The following is a 14,682-nucleotide window of genomic DNA, read 5'->3' on the forward strand; positions in this document are numbered from 1 at the left end:
ATATAAATAATGTGTATAATATACATATTTTAGAAAACTTCAAATTTTTGCCTAACTAAAAAATGTATAACATTTTGATTGCACTTGTTTGGCTTAGTATGAAAAGAATGCTAGATTTCTAACTAAAAAAAATAGATATGCAACAAGCAACAAAGGTTTACTCTATAGCACAGGGAACTATAGTCAATATCTTATAATAGCCTATAATGGAAAATAATTTCAAAAATAATATATGTGTATATGTATAACTGAATCACCTTGCTGTGCACATGAAACACTGTAAATCAACTATATTTCAATAAATATATATATTAAGAAAAAATAAAAATAATAAAAAAATAAAAATAAACTCATCATATTTTTGGCTATTTTTAATATCACGTGTTGAAATGAGCATTTCACATAACAAAACCTCATAAAGGGCAATCAATTTATAACAGAAAAAAAGTTTTATCATCCTAAAAATAAAAGGTGTTTACTTATATATGGAAATCCTTTTGAATTTCTGAAAGTCAGATGTTTTACTTAAAGGCTTGATCATATAGAAAGCATATGCAGAACATTTTAAAGAAAATGCTTTAAGTGTCTAGAACTTAAAATTCTTTCATGATCTATTTACAGAAATATTTTTCAAAAGACTAGTAATATAATAGTTTATGGTTTACAGTATTATTTTGCAGTGTTTGTACACTTATTCATAGAATACAATATTTTCCACAATGAAAAATATTATTTGACTTGCCTTTAAAACTATATGAACTTTATTTTGTTTCATTAGTTGAGGATCTGTGCAAGGTAGATCAACATAAATGTCCTAAGTTATACAGTGGTTTAGAAGACTTTTGCTATAATAAAGTGAAAAACTTGTCAGATGGGTAAAACCTAGATAATTCTACATACTGTGAGGAATCCATACCATGGTTGCCCTTCCTTGTAAATATGTGGAATGTTTCTAACTGCCTATAAGATTGTGTTCAAACTCAATACTGCATTTACTAGTATATTTGTTTCATTAGTAGGCTAGGGGGCTTCCTGGTGGCTCAGACGGTAAAGCATCTGTCTGCAATGCTGGAGACCTGGGTTCGATCCCTGGGTTGGGAAGATCCCCTGGAGAAGGAAATGGCAACCCACTCCAGTACTCTTGCCTGGAAAATCCCATGGACAGAGGAGACTGGTAGGCTACAGTCCATGGGGTCACAAAGAGTCGGACATGACTGAGCGACTTTACTTTACTTTACTACCTGATCTCTAAGATAATGTTGGATGAATACAGTTAACTCTACTGGGGGAAAAAAAAAAAGAAATTTAGGACTTCCCTGGCAGTTTGGTGGTTGAGAATCTGCCTGCCTGGGGAAAGCTGACTATAAGCCCAGTCAGCTCTCTGATATAGGACCTGGGAGAACATTCTTAACCTTCTAGATCTGTGCTCTCCATGGAGAAGACAGTCCCCTTAACAGACCAAAGACTGGTCCCTTGGGGGAAAAAATCATATTACAAATAAAGCACAGATATATGTATGGTACATAAATAAATATATAGGATATCCATGGCATTAAAATGTCATGGAGGAATAGTTAGGAAAAAATATATCTAAAAAGACTCCTTAAGGGGGCAATAATGAGAAAAGAGTGAAAAAAGGAAAACACTGCCTACATTGCTTTGCTTAGGAATATAAATTTCCTGACAAGATGACACTGAACGTCATGTTAATCTTGAATAACTCCTGTTATTCACTCCTGTAAACTCCATTTACTCCTCTTATTGTGACAGTATTATTCCAGATCTGACTATCATTTGAACAAAGACATGTCTAACCAAGACTCTGGAATTAACACTAATGAAGTATTGAGTTGTCCAGAGGGTGAGGGGAAGCCTGCACACCAGGGAAGGAGCAGGGAGCAGGGCCTGTGATGCCGCTGTTAGCTACAGCCGTCCAAACAAAACGAGAGTGGGAGCAGGCAGGGTGGGCACTGGGGACCCAGGACGCCCTGGACGGGGGTGAGGTCACACACCACACAGGCTGAAGGCCCCCCAGCCCAGCAGGGGGACACGGTGACTGCCGCACCTTGCCCATCCCTCCTCCTCGACACCTGCCCTCGGAGGAGGGTGGAGTCATCACAACAACGCCATACAAAGTGACACCTGGACTGAGCCTCAGGCAAGTGAATCTTTTTTTTTATTAGTTGGAGGCCAATTACCCCACAATATTGTAGTGGCTTTTGTCATACATTGACAAGAATCAGCCATGGTTTTACATGTATTCCCCATCCCGATCCCCCCTCCCACCTCCCTCTCCACCCCATCCCTCTGGGTCTTCCCAGTGCACAAGGTCCGAGCACTTGTCTCATGCATCCAACCTGGGCTGGTGATCTGTTTCACCCTAGATAATATAGATGCTTCGATGCTGTTCTCTTGAAACATCCCACCCTCGCCTTCTCCCACAGAGTCCAAAAGTCTGTTCTATACATCTGTGTCTCTTTTCCTGTTTTGCATAAAGGGTTATCATTACCATCTTTCTAAATTTCATATATGTGTGTTAGTATACTGTAATGGTCTTTATCTTTCTGGCTTACTTCACTCTGTATAATGGGCTCCAGTTACATCCATCTCATTAGAACTGATTCAAATGAATTCTTTTTAATGGCTGAGTAATATTCCATGGTGTATATGTACCACAGCTTCCTTATCCATTCGTCTGCTGTTGGGCATCTAGGTTGCTTCCATGTCCTGGCTATTACAAACAGTGCTGCGATGAACATTGGGGTGCACGTGTCTCTTTCAGATCTGGTTTCCTCGATGTGTATGCCCAGAAGTGGGATTGCTGGGTCATATGGCAGTTCTATTTCCAGTTTTCAAAGAAATCTCCACACTTTTTTCCATAGCGGCTGTACTAGTTTGCATTCCCACCAACAGTGTAAGAGGGTTCCCTTTTCTCCACACCCTCTCCAGCATTTATTGCTTGTAGACTTTTGGATAGCAGCCATCCTGACTGGCATATAATGGTACCTCATTGTGGTTTTCATTTGCATTTCTCTGATAATGAGTGATGTTGAGCATCTTTTCATGTGTTTGTTAGCCATCTGTATGTCTTCTTTGGAGAAATGTCTGTTTAGTTCTTTGGCCCATTTTTTGATTGGGTCATTTATTTTTCTGGAGTTGAGCTGCAGGAGTTGCTTGTATATTTTTGAGATTAATCCTTTGTCTGTTGCTTCGTCTGCTATTATTTTCTCCCAATCTGAGGGCTGTCTTTTCACCTTGCTTATAGTTTCCTTTGTTGTGCAAAAGCTTTTAAGTTTCATTAGGTCCCATTTGTTTATTTTTGCTTTCGTTTCTAATATTCTGGGATGTGGGTCATAGAGGATCCTGCTGTGATTTATGTCGGAGAGTGTTTTTCCTATGTTCTCCTCTAGGAGTTTTATAGTTTCTGGTCTTACATTTAGATCTTTAATCCATTTTGAGTTTATTTTTGTGTATGGTGTTAGAAAGTGTTCTAGTTTTATTCTTTTACAAGTGGTTGACCAGTTTTCCCAGCACCACTTGTTAAAGAGGTTGTCTTTATTCCTTTGTATATCCTTGCCTTCTTTGTCAAAGATAAGGTGACCATAGGTTAGTGGACTTATCTCTGGGCTTTCTATTCTGTTCTATTGATCTATATTTCTGTCTTTGTGCCAGTGCCATACTGTGTTGATGACTGTAGCTTTGTAGTATAGTCTGAAGTCAGGCAGGTTGATTCCTCCAGTTCCATTCTTCTTTCTCAAGATTACTTTGGCTATTTGAGGTTTTTTGTATTTCCATACAAATCCCAAAACCAGACAAAGATGCCACAAAAAAAGAAAACTACAGGCCAATATCACTGATGAACATAGATGCAAAAATCCTTAACAAAATTCTAGCAAACAGAATCTAACAACATATTAAAAAAAATCATGCACCATGACCAAGTGGGCTTTATCCCAGGCAAGTGAATCTTCAGAAGAAGAAACCAGAAGGAAGGGAAAGGATCCAGCTTATACTTTATACCTGGAACGCACCAGGCACTGTGCTGAAGCCTGGACAGGGGTTCCTGGGAGGTTAGCATCCTGATTTCCTTCGTACAGATGGGAAAAGAGGCACAGGGAGAGTGACATGTCCAGGGCTACCCCAGCCCATAATGTAGACTTGGGATTTGAACATAGATCTGTAGGTAATGGGTGGATGGAGTCCCTGCTTGCCACCCAATCCCACACGATGTACTGCCAGGGCAGGTGAGATGCAGCCACATCCTGCGAATTTGGCACAGTGCCCATCCACAGTCAGCTTAGCCTCCATGTGCCTTTTATGTAAAAGTGTTGTGAGCTCTCTGAAGAAGGTACTGGATACTCATGTGCCCCCCTCACTTTATCACCTGAGCAAAGTATAGCAGACTGACCATATAAAGGACTGCTCCATACCCCGCCCACCCCACTCCCAAAGTGAAAGCTGAATGATTTATGCACAATGTCAAGGTGTCACTGATAACTTCAGGACCACCTCAGAGTTATCCCTTTTCTTGAAAAACCACTGGGGGCTCTGAACATCCTAAATCTTAAATTGCCGGGCATCTGTATGTAGCTATGACCTATCCAAACCTATGTGAAGGGTACGCTGCTTGGAAATTCCCAGAGGAAGGCAGAGATCCACAGAAACTGCTTATTTTTCAGGTGTCCCCTTCGATGTCATGGTCTGGGCACCACCATGCTTCGACCCGTTTGCTGCATGGTGCAATGGATGGGAGGCTCTGTTTCTCATCTGTGGTTAATTACTCCCAGGACCCACAGGAGGAGGCTGTGCAAACAGGAAGGCTACACTGGGGTGAAGGACCACGTGGAGAGGTCAGGGAAGCCCCTCTTCAAGTCGTCTGCTAAACAAAGTTCCACCTTCTATAACAGTGGTTTCTGAACTACTCTTTTTCAACCTCAATGTTACATGGAAGTCTAGTGTCGCAGGCAAGAGTCAATTCTAGCTTCACGTTGGAACTACTTCCTTGACTTGCTCTTTGTTGCTTTTGCTGTTAAAATCATACATAATGGCCTGCCTCCAGAGGACCCTGCCCCTCTGCCTGACTGGTAAACTAAAGCATCTTTGTTCAGCTCAAGAGAGATAATCTGACCCTGCCCACTGGTGAATGGATGCAAGGAAAAAAGATTAACACATCCCTTCCCAGATACTGGCCATTCCCAGAGACTTTTTGCAAGACTAAATGGCCCTTCATACTTCACTTCTCCTCTCTCTCTCTCTATTCTGCCTTTCGACTTTAGTTCCTTACTGCTTCTCTCTCTGGTTCTATAAAAGAACCTGGCATCCAGGCCCTGACAACATGGTTATTTTGAGACATTAGTCTGCCATCTTCTCGGTCTGCCAGCTTTCTGAATAAAGTCATATTCCTTGCCTCCACATCTCCTCTCTCTCATTCACTGGCCTGTCACACAGTGAGCAGCGCGAGCTTGGACTCAGTCAAACTAGTACAAAAGAGGCCAAGATGGAACTTCTTGGCCCAAAGTTGTCCAGAGGCCAGCAGCCCCTACTGCGGGCTGAAGTCACTCCACAGATGGCTAAAAATCATGGCCAGGGCCTCACAGATGCCCCCAGGTCCAGGCAAGGAGAGGCAGAAAGGAGCTTTTTGGGGCTTCTAGTCTTAACGTTCTTAATCTTCATCCGCAGAGTCAGACCTGATGCAGGACCTCACCTGTAGGAATTTCAGACCTCAGAGAACTTCTGAGGCAAGTTCAGGCTCCAAAGCTCCCCATCTGCTGGATCCTCCCCCATCCTCCATTCTAGCCCAAACCCTTGAGAGCAGGAAAAGGCCACCCAGAGAGGTGAAGCTCCGCTGTGGGGAGGGGCTGGGTTTCTCGGGAACCCCCGCAGAGGGGAGCTGCCCACGGGGTGCAGGTACCTGTGGAGCAGGGCAGCAGGAGGTCCATGACCACCGAGTCGGCGCCCTTGGTGTACACGTTGATCTCGTCCGTGAGGGGGTGCCTGATCACCACCGACATCCTCTTGCGGATGGAGTCGAAGCCCAGCGTGTGCAGGAGCTCGAAGGTGAGCCTGCCCAGGTGCGGCAGCTCCACCGACACCTGGTCGTGCAGCCGGCCCACGAGGGCGCAGCTGTAGGCGCGGGCGGCATGCACGAGCGCCGCCTCGTCTGGACTCTCGGCCTCGTAGCGCAGCTCTGGCCTGGGCTCCGGCCCCGTTGCAGAGTGCTCTGCAGTCCAGCCGTCCGCCGCGCTGCTGTAGCCGTTGCTGGCGAGGTGTGGGGCCCCGGCGCCCAGCCTCTCCTCCAGCCTGAGCAGCGCGCCGTCGTTGGCCAGCGTGGACAGGAGGCCGGCCTTTGGCGCGGACTTGGTGGCCACGCTTGCGCTCGTGCTCCCGACGCTGCTGCCGCCCAAAGTCAGGCGACTGGGTGTGAACCTCCGGAGGAAATCTTCGATGGTCTTCACCGGGGACTTGAGCTCAAAGCGCACCCTCACCTGGCAGGGCAGCAATCAGAAGGTAGGTGAGGCATCTCCCCAGAGGCCTCACCCCAACCCCCACAGGGCTGCCCTCCACTTCCCCAGGGGGTGCTGAAGGTGGATTTTCTATTTCCCCCTGAAAACTGCAACCAGAGCCAGCATGCCTTCCTTGAGACCACCCCTTGGCTCTCGACAGCACCTCAACACAGGTCCTGCTACATGCTTTCTTTCAGAATGTGACTGACTGTGGCATAGGCACGGGGTGGCCCGTGATGCCCAAGACTAGACTTTGGGACTGTCCCCTCATGGCAGTTCCCTTGCTCTTCAGAAACTTCCCAGAAGTGGGCCTGCCACTGCCTGGAACAAACCTTGCCTTTTTTTTTTTCCAATTAAAAAAATCATTTAACAAAACTTATACATTCTTTTGTACGTCCATAAAAAATTTAAGTTTACACAAAATTTCCCAAACCCCAAAGAATCTTTCCTAGAGACATGTTCACATGCAGTCTGAGGAGTCTGCTCCCTGCATGGAGCTCACGCATATGTGACCGTGGGCACAACACTGTTCAGTCACATTGGAGTTTCTCTTACTTACTCGGTAACTTCAACACCACCTGGGTCAGTCAAGTAGGGTCTAGCCTAGAAACCAGACGCCTCTTCAGCACAGTGCTCCAGAGGAGCTGAAGAGGGTGGAGGAAGGGCCCTGGTGGATGCGGAGGCTGCTGAGAGCTGATCTACAGCAGGAAGTGGCCCACCCAGGGCTGGCAGCACAAGCCTGTGGTCTCTCAGTGGCAAAGCCCATTTGCTTGAGACCCACTGGGCCCCTGGGGCTTCTCCAGGTGAGTGAGGTGTGAGCAGAGCCTGGAGGGGTCCCACTGCTGCCAAACATGCTGCTGCCGCTGCCGCAGACAGGCAAGAGGTCCCTGTTCTCCTTTTGTCACCCTCCAGCAGCTTCACCAGCAGAATCTGCTGGCAGGGCTGAACTGAGCAAGGAGCCTGGGAGAGTCGGGGGTGACGTCAGGAGACAGGCCTATGGCGTGCGCTTGCCCAGGAACCTTCACATGCGTCCACTTAGAGTTGCTTGGCTGTACACGCTCAGCCATGCTTAGGTGCACCCTCCCTATGGGTCCACCTGGAGGAGTGCTTGGCTTAAAGAGGCGCCTTTCACACATGAACCGTTCCTCTCTTTGGAGAAAATCTTGATGTTAATCCAAGCAAAACCCAACTTGGGTGTTGTTATGTTTCCACCACCTTAAGTAACTTGCCACTGATTCTCAACCACTTTTGAGAATGCTGGTGTTTTAACAACCTTTATTAGCATCACGGATATTTCCTGTGTGCCAAACCCTACTCTGAGACCTTTCCCTAAATCCCACCGTTGCCCCCACATCCCAGAAGGGGAGTCTGAGACACAGGAGGGGCCTGGCTTATAGTGACAGTGCAAGTCCAGGCAGCTCCTCCTTGGGCCCCAGCCTGTCCTCCGCACTCTGAGGCTCTGGTCAGCATGGAGGCAGCCAGCCCCCAGACCCACTCGCCTCGAGCCCCACCTGGACGCTCTGTGCCCATCTCACCCCATGCTCGGTAGCTGTCTCTGGCTGGCCATCCTCTCCCTCTTGACCACAATCCTGGCGTCCGCCCACTATAGTCTGGGGATGTCCCCACACAGCTGCGGGACTGGTGTGCCCTGTCTGAAGCCCTCAGTGCACCCCTGAAAGCTGAGAGTGGTGCACGGTGACCCAGGCTCCCTCTCAGGAAGACAGACACCGCATCCAGGCCCAGGCCTCTGTGGGCTTCCAAGAGGGAAGCTCCAGGACTTGCCTTTTGTCGTGGCTGATCCGGGGACGTGACCACCACTGTGTTGCAGATGGTGAGTGCAATGAAGAAGTCGAAAACGTCAGACAGCTCGGGCGAGAGGTGGTCCAGCGGGTGCTCCTGGTGCCTCGCAGAGGCCAGGCACCTGCCGCACTCGTGCACCTTCTCCAGCAGCTTCGGGTCGGGTGTTATGTCCTTCTCCTGAGGAGGACACAGAGGCCGGGGGTCAGTCTGACCCAGGGACCGGCCCACTGTTCCCTTGATGCTTCACTATTTAGGGCACCTCGATTTTACCAGAAGCTATAAACAGGCTTGCACTTCACACATACTCGCCACTTTATAGACAAACTGTATGTCATCTTAATTGTATAAGAATATACACTCTACAAATGAAATGCACATATTTTTATATATAAGAAGGTACATATGTTCTGTTTATAAAATAATACCTCCAAGAATATATATTACAAAGTAACATATCTTACTCAGACAGATTTGGAGAAATAAGAGAATTATAGGGAAAATGTAGCAGGTCTCTATTACACTACCTCATAGTAATGTATACTTTTTGAAAAACATGCTTCTCTGCTTTTCCTTCATCTTTTTTTATATACATTTACATTTTAGTCAAAATACTTTATACGTAAATAACAGTTTCCATTTCTACAAAGACCTTATATTGCCTCAACTTTACCATGCCTTTAACAGACTTTTGAAAATTTTTAACAGCTTCAAAACAGACATAATTTATTCGCCCATTCCTTTATCACTGGGTATATTTCTTCACTGTTTTATTGATGTAAATGATGCACTGATAAGCTTCTATGCACAGAAGTTCTTCACTAAATCAGTAACTACCTAGGTCAGAGAGTTGTTCTTTAGTTACCAAGTCATGTCTGACCTTTTTGGAACATTTCAAATATTTCTGACCCATACTGACTCCAAAATTGGTATCAGGAAAGGCTGGGAGAGATTTCTAACACGTCTCCCTGCTGTCTGGGGTGGGAGCTCCCTGTCACATACCCCATGCAAACCCACCAACCAGCGACCACGCGTCTAGGTGACCTCGATTCAAACGGCACCTTCTGTATAGGTTTCCAAGGACATAAATGAATGAGGACACCACACCTGAGAACAGATTCTCCCTCACTGAAAGATCTTTCAGAGGTTGTCACTCAGGCACTTCTGGAAATTTCCCTACCAGAGAATGGTCCATAAATGTTTGGGCGGCTGACAAGGCAAGGGATGAATTTGGGCTCATCTAATTCAAACTCTTTTTCTTTAAGTTGGGTTTTTTTCCACAGCTGTCATCTTGCCCTGATACTGTATTCATCTTGTAGGGAAGGATGGACTTCCTTTGCTTCCTCCATCCAAGTGGTCACTCACAGTTCACAGCCTGAGAAGTCTGGGAAGGAGGCTGTGCCAGTGTTTCAGGAAAGATTCCGTGGAGTGGGGAGCAGACACTGTCCAGAAAAACGCTCCCTGACTGAACACAGGAAACCCCCCACGCAAGAGCAGACGCCTTCAGTGACGAGGGGCAGTCACGGGAGGGCAGGAGGACTCACCATGGGGCTGCTGAAGGCCGTGAGCTCGGTCAGCATGCTGACGCGCCGGGCCTCTGCGCGGCTGCCCGTGCGCCGGTGCGCCCTGCTGCTCTGGCTCTGGAGGCCCCCGGCACCCCCTCGCAGGGGCAGCGAGCCCCCCCTGGGGACCACCTCCTCCTCCTCTGAGTCTGCCTCCTGGTATCTGGCCAGACGCTGGGCTGTGGAGAGACGGAAACCAAGTCACACTTCGTGGGGAGGCTGGGCATGAAACTGAGGGATCTGGGCTCCAATGAGGTGCACGCTGGGTGTCCCCAGGCCCTCTCCCCCTTCTGATGGTGAGACCGCATTTGACAGGGGTTTCCACTGAGGGATGAGCGCTGTTTCCATTTACACGTCCTTCCAGTGAACCCACGGGGCTTACGTTCTCAACTCCAGTTCACAGATGAGAAGACTGAGTCTCAGCTTGTTAAGGCCACAGGAGGCAGGGGTGAGGATGTCGCCCAGGCCCATAGGGTGCAAAGCTCAGGTCCCATCCATGACGGCACAGGGGCTGTCCCATCCCACAGAAAGTCAGATGTGGGTGGAGTCACACGCGGCCCCTCTGTTCAGCAGAGCCCCAGTGTGAATGGGGTGGGTGGGCAGGAGGGCTGGAAGGCCCACAGAGGAGCTGGGCCCCAGGCTTGGACCTTCATCCCGAGACCACTGGGCCACCTGCTCACTGGGACCATCAGGACAGATCATGCCTTGAGTGTCTGCCTTGCAGTCAAGCAGAAATAGCAGGCTGTGTGGAGGGTGCTCTCCTGAGGAGGCTCCTTGCTCACGGTCAGGTGGGGAGTGGGTGCCGTAGTCACCCCATGAGGATGCACACTTCCCACCGGGGAGGCTCACACCCTCCTGGGCTCGCCCAGCGGGGATGAACGCCCCCTAAGCAGTGGGGTACAAACGCCCTCTGAGCCGCCCCCAGCAGGCAGCGCTCTGCTGAGGCCCGTGACCGTGATTCTGCGCTTGAGCCCTAGGGGGCGCCGGGGAGCATGAGTCCCTGAAGCTGCCAGGGCTGCGGTGAATCAGAAGGAAGGCACCGCGCTGCTGCTTGCTAAGACGGGCTCTCAACACGTCTTCTCAGCTTTACCCGGTTAGCTCTGCGTCTTCCATCATGGATGAGCAGCAGCAGACCATCACAGGGACCAAAACAAGCAACTACTACGGGCCTCCAGGGCAAGCCTGGTGCTGGGTGGCAGCTGGGGGCAGCCTGTGCAAGGGGCTGAGAGAGGTGCCCCCATCTGGGCTTGCCAGGGCATGGGCTGTCATGCAAGCCAGGCCCTGAACTCAGCATCTTCCTCGGGAAGACTTTTCTTTAGCGATAAGGAAAGGGATCCAACCAGTCCATCTTAAATGAGATAGGTGCTGGGTGTTCATTGGAAGGACTGATGCTGAAGTTGAAACTGCAATACTTTGGCCACCTCATGTGAAGAGTTGACTCATTGGAAAAGACCCTGATGCTGGGAAAGATTGCAGGTGGGAGGAGAAGGGGACGACAGAGGATGAGATGGTTGGATGGCAACAGCCACTCGATGGACATGAGTTTGAGTAAGCTCCAGGAGTTGGTGAGGGACAGGGAGGCCTGGTGTGCTGCAGTCCATGGGGTCACAGAGAGTCGGACACAACTGAGCGACTGAACTAACTGAAGGAAAGGGAAGTCACCTGCCCATGGATGCCCGGCTGTGTAACTGCCAACGCCAGGATTCCACCTCAGGAGCTCCTAATCCCAGGAAAAGACTCCTGCACACACTGTCCCTGAGCCTGCACCTCAGTCACCTGGTGGTGTGGTGCTGAGGGTGTCAGAAAAGGGCAAAGCCAGGACCAGGCATGTCCAGCTCCTGGGCATGGACACTACGAGTGTGGTTTCAGCCTCCTGGGGCACAGGGGCCTGCCCACGCTCCCACAGCAGTGGTAGATGTTAGCCTGAGAGTGGCCGTCCCTCAGGCCACCACTGATGTGTCCGTGTTGTGTGAGTGGGCAGCAGTGGCCTTGGGTCCTTAGGGAAGATGAGAATGAGAGGCAGCTGATGCTTGACCCTGGTCCTGCACTGTCACCAGGACACAAGGTAGAGAGGGATGTGCCTATGGTCTGTGTGGCCAGTTCAAGTACATATGAGCTGAGCTTACTGCTCAAAGCCAAACTGACCTGAATTCATTTTACTAACTGATCTGAGATGTTAGACCACGGCAGCACCCACAGAGGGAGACCTTGGCCCTGAGGGTCACTGATTCATTGCTCTTCTTTAAAACACACTTCAGATACACCTGGCTGTTTCTACCTTCCCCGGCAATGCTTTCCTGTGTCTTCTGGGGTGATGGATCGCTCTGGTTTTATGGTAAGCATCTGACAACTCTCACAATCCTTCTGTAATCTTACTTGGAATTCTGCCCACAGAGCCCCAGTTCCAGTTTAACGGCTGACTTTAGACCTGGTCCTCTGAGTCCTTCACAACCAGGCTGAGTTCTGCTTTTAGGACTCCAAGCTGTTCTGCACAAGTCCGAGGAGTCAGGGAAGGGGTAAGCCAGAGAAAGAGGCAGGTGGGTAAATGGGACTCTGTTCCTGACCATTTATCATTGGGTGGCAAATAAAACACTAAACAAATTGCATATGTTCCTATGCCTTCTGTAAGCTTCCATAAGCCTCTTATCCTTATCCATTAGAGGGCAGACAGAGTTAAAACCACAGTCACAGAAAACTAACCAAACTGATCACATGGACCACAGTCTTGTCTAGCTCAAGAAAACTATGAGCCAGACTGGTAGGGCCACCCAAGACGGACAGGTCATGGTAGAGAGTTCTGACAAAACGTGGTCCACTGGAGAAGGGAATGGCAAACCACTTCAGTATTCTTGCCTTGAGAAACCCATGAACAGTCTGAAAAGGCAAAAAGATAGGACACTGAAAGATGAACTCCCCAGTTCGGTAGGTGCCCAGTATGCTACTGGAGAAGAATGGAGAAATAACTCCAGAAAAAATGAAGAGATGGAGCCAAAGTGAAAACAACACCCACTTGTGGATGTGACTGGTGATGGAAGTAAAGTCTTATGTTGTAAAGAATAATACTGCATAGGAACCTAGAATGTTAGGTCCATGAATTAAGGTAAATTGGAAGTAATCAAACAGGAGATGGCAAGAGTGAACATTGACATTTTAAGAATCAGTGAACTAAAATGGACTGGAATGGCTGGATTTAACTCAGATGACCATTATAACTACTATTGTGGCCAGGAATCCCTTAGAAAAAATGGACTCGCCATCATGGTCAACAGAAGAGTCTGAAATGCAGTAGGTAGATGCAATCTCAAAAATGAGAGAATGATCTCTGTTCATTTCCAAGGCAAACCATTCAATATCACAGCAATCCAAGTTTATGCCCTGACCAGTAATGCTGAAGCAGCTGAAGTTGAAAGGTTCTTAGAAGACCTACAAAACATTCTATAACTAACACCCCAAAAAAAGTCCTCTTCACTACAGGGGACTGGAATGCAAAAGTAGGAAGTCAAGAGCTACCTGGAGTAACAGGCAAATTTGGCCTTGGAATACAAAACAAAGCTGATCAGGTGTTAACAGAGTTTTCCAAGAGAATACCCTCTTCCAACAACACAAGAGACAACTCTACACATGGACATGACCAGATGGTCAACACCGAAATCAGATCAATTGTATTCTTTGCAGCCAAAGATGGAGAAGCTCTATACAGTCAGCAAAAACAAGACCGGGAGCTGACTGTGGCTCAGATCATGAACTCCTTATTGCCAGAGTCAGACTTATGTTGAAGAAAGTAGGGAAAACCACTAGACCATTCAGGTATGACCTAAATCAAATCCCTTACAGTGGAAGTAACAAATATATTCAAGGTATTAGATATGAAAGACAGAGTGCCTGAAAAACTATAGAAAGAGGTTTGTGACATTGTACAGGAGGCAGTGATCAAGACCATCTCCAAGAAAAAGAAATGCAGAAAGGCAAAATGGTTGTCTGAGGAGGCCTTAGAAATATAGCTGAGAAAAGAAGAGAAGCTAAAGGCAAAGGAGAAAAGGAAAGATATACCCATTTGAATGCAGAGTTCCAAAGAATAGCAAGAAGAGATAAGAAAGCCTTCCTCAGCGATCACTGCAAAGAAATAGAGGAAAACAATAGAATGGAAAAGACTAGAGATCTCTTCAAGAAAATTAGAGATACCAAGGGAATATTTCATGCAAAGATGAGTACAATAAAGGACAGAAATGGTAGGGACCTAACAGAAGCCAAAGATATTAAGAAGAGGTGGCAAGAAAACACAGAAGAACTGTACAAAAAAGATCTTCATGACTCAGATGATCACGATGGTGTGATCACTCACCTAGAGCCAGACATCCTGGAATGCGAAGTCAAGGGTTCCTAAGCCTTCCTAAGGCTTCCTGGGTCTTAGGAAGCATCACTACAAACAAAGCTAGTGGAGGTGATGGAATTTCAGTTGACCTATTTTAAATCCTAAAAGATGTTGCTGTTAAAGTGCTGTACTCAATATGCCAGCAAATTTGGAAAACTCAGCAGTGGCCACAGGACTGGAAAAGGTCAGTTTTCATTCCAATCCCAAAGAAAGACAATGCCAAAGAATGCTCAAAGTACCACACAATTACACTCATCTCACATGCTAGCAAAGTAATGCTCAAAATTCTCCAAGCCAGGCTTCAACAGTACATGAACTGTGAGCTTCCAGATATTCAAGTCAGATTTAGAAAAAGCAGAGGAACCAGAGATCAAATTGCCAACATCCACCGGACCATCAAAAAAGCAAGAGAGTTCCCAAAAAACATCTGCGTTTGCTTCCTTGACTA

The 14,682-nt window shown here is 47.6% G+C and overlaps 1 protein-coding gene across 1 annotated transcript in view; it reads right to left on the reverse strand.

Moving 5' to 3' along the window:
* Positions 1–14,682, reverse strand: part of ATP10A (ATPase phospholipid transporting 10A (putative)) — a 180,064-nt gene that overhangs the window by 34,936 nt on the left and 130,446 nt on the right. Inside the window, 3 exon segments of the mRNA XM_070478113.1 lie at positions 5,912–6,485; positions 8,286–8,480; positions 9,845–10,041. Of these exon segments, the coding sequence (XP_070334214.1) occupies positions 5,912–6,485; positions 8,286–8,480; positions 9,845–10,041 (966 nt within the window).

The sequence above is a fragment of the Odocoileus virginianus genome, chromosome 16, assembly GCF_023699985.2.
Source record: "Odocoileus virginianus isolate 20LAN1187 ecotype Illinois chromosome 16, Ovbor_1.2, whole genome shotgun sequence".
Classification (NCBI taxonomy): domain Eukaryota; kingdom Metazoa; phylum Chordata; class Mammalia; order Artiodactyla; family Cervidae; genus Odocoileus; species Odocoileus virginianus.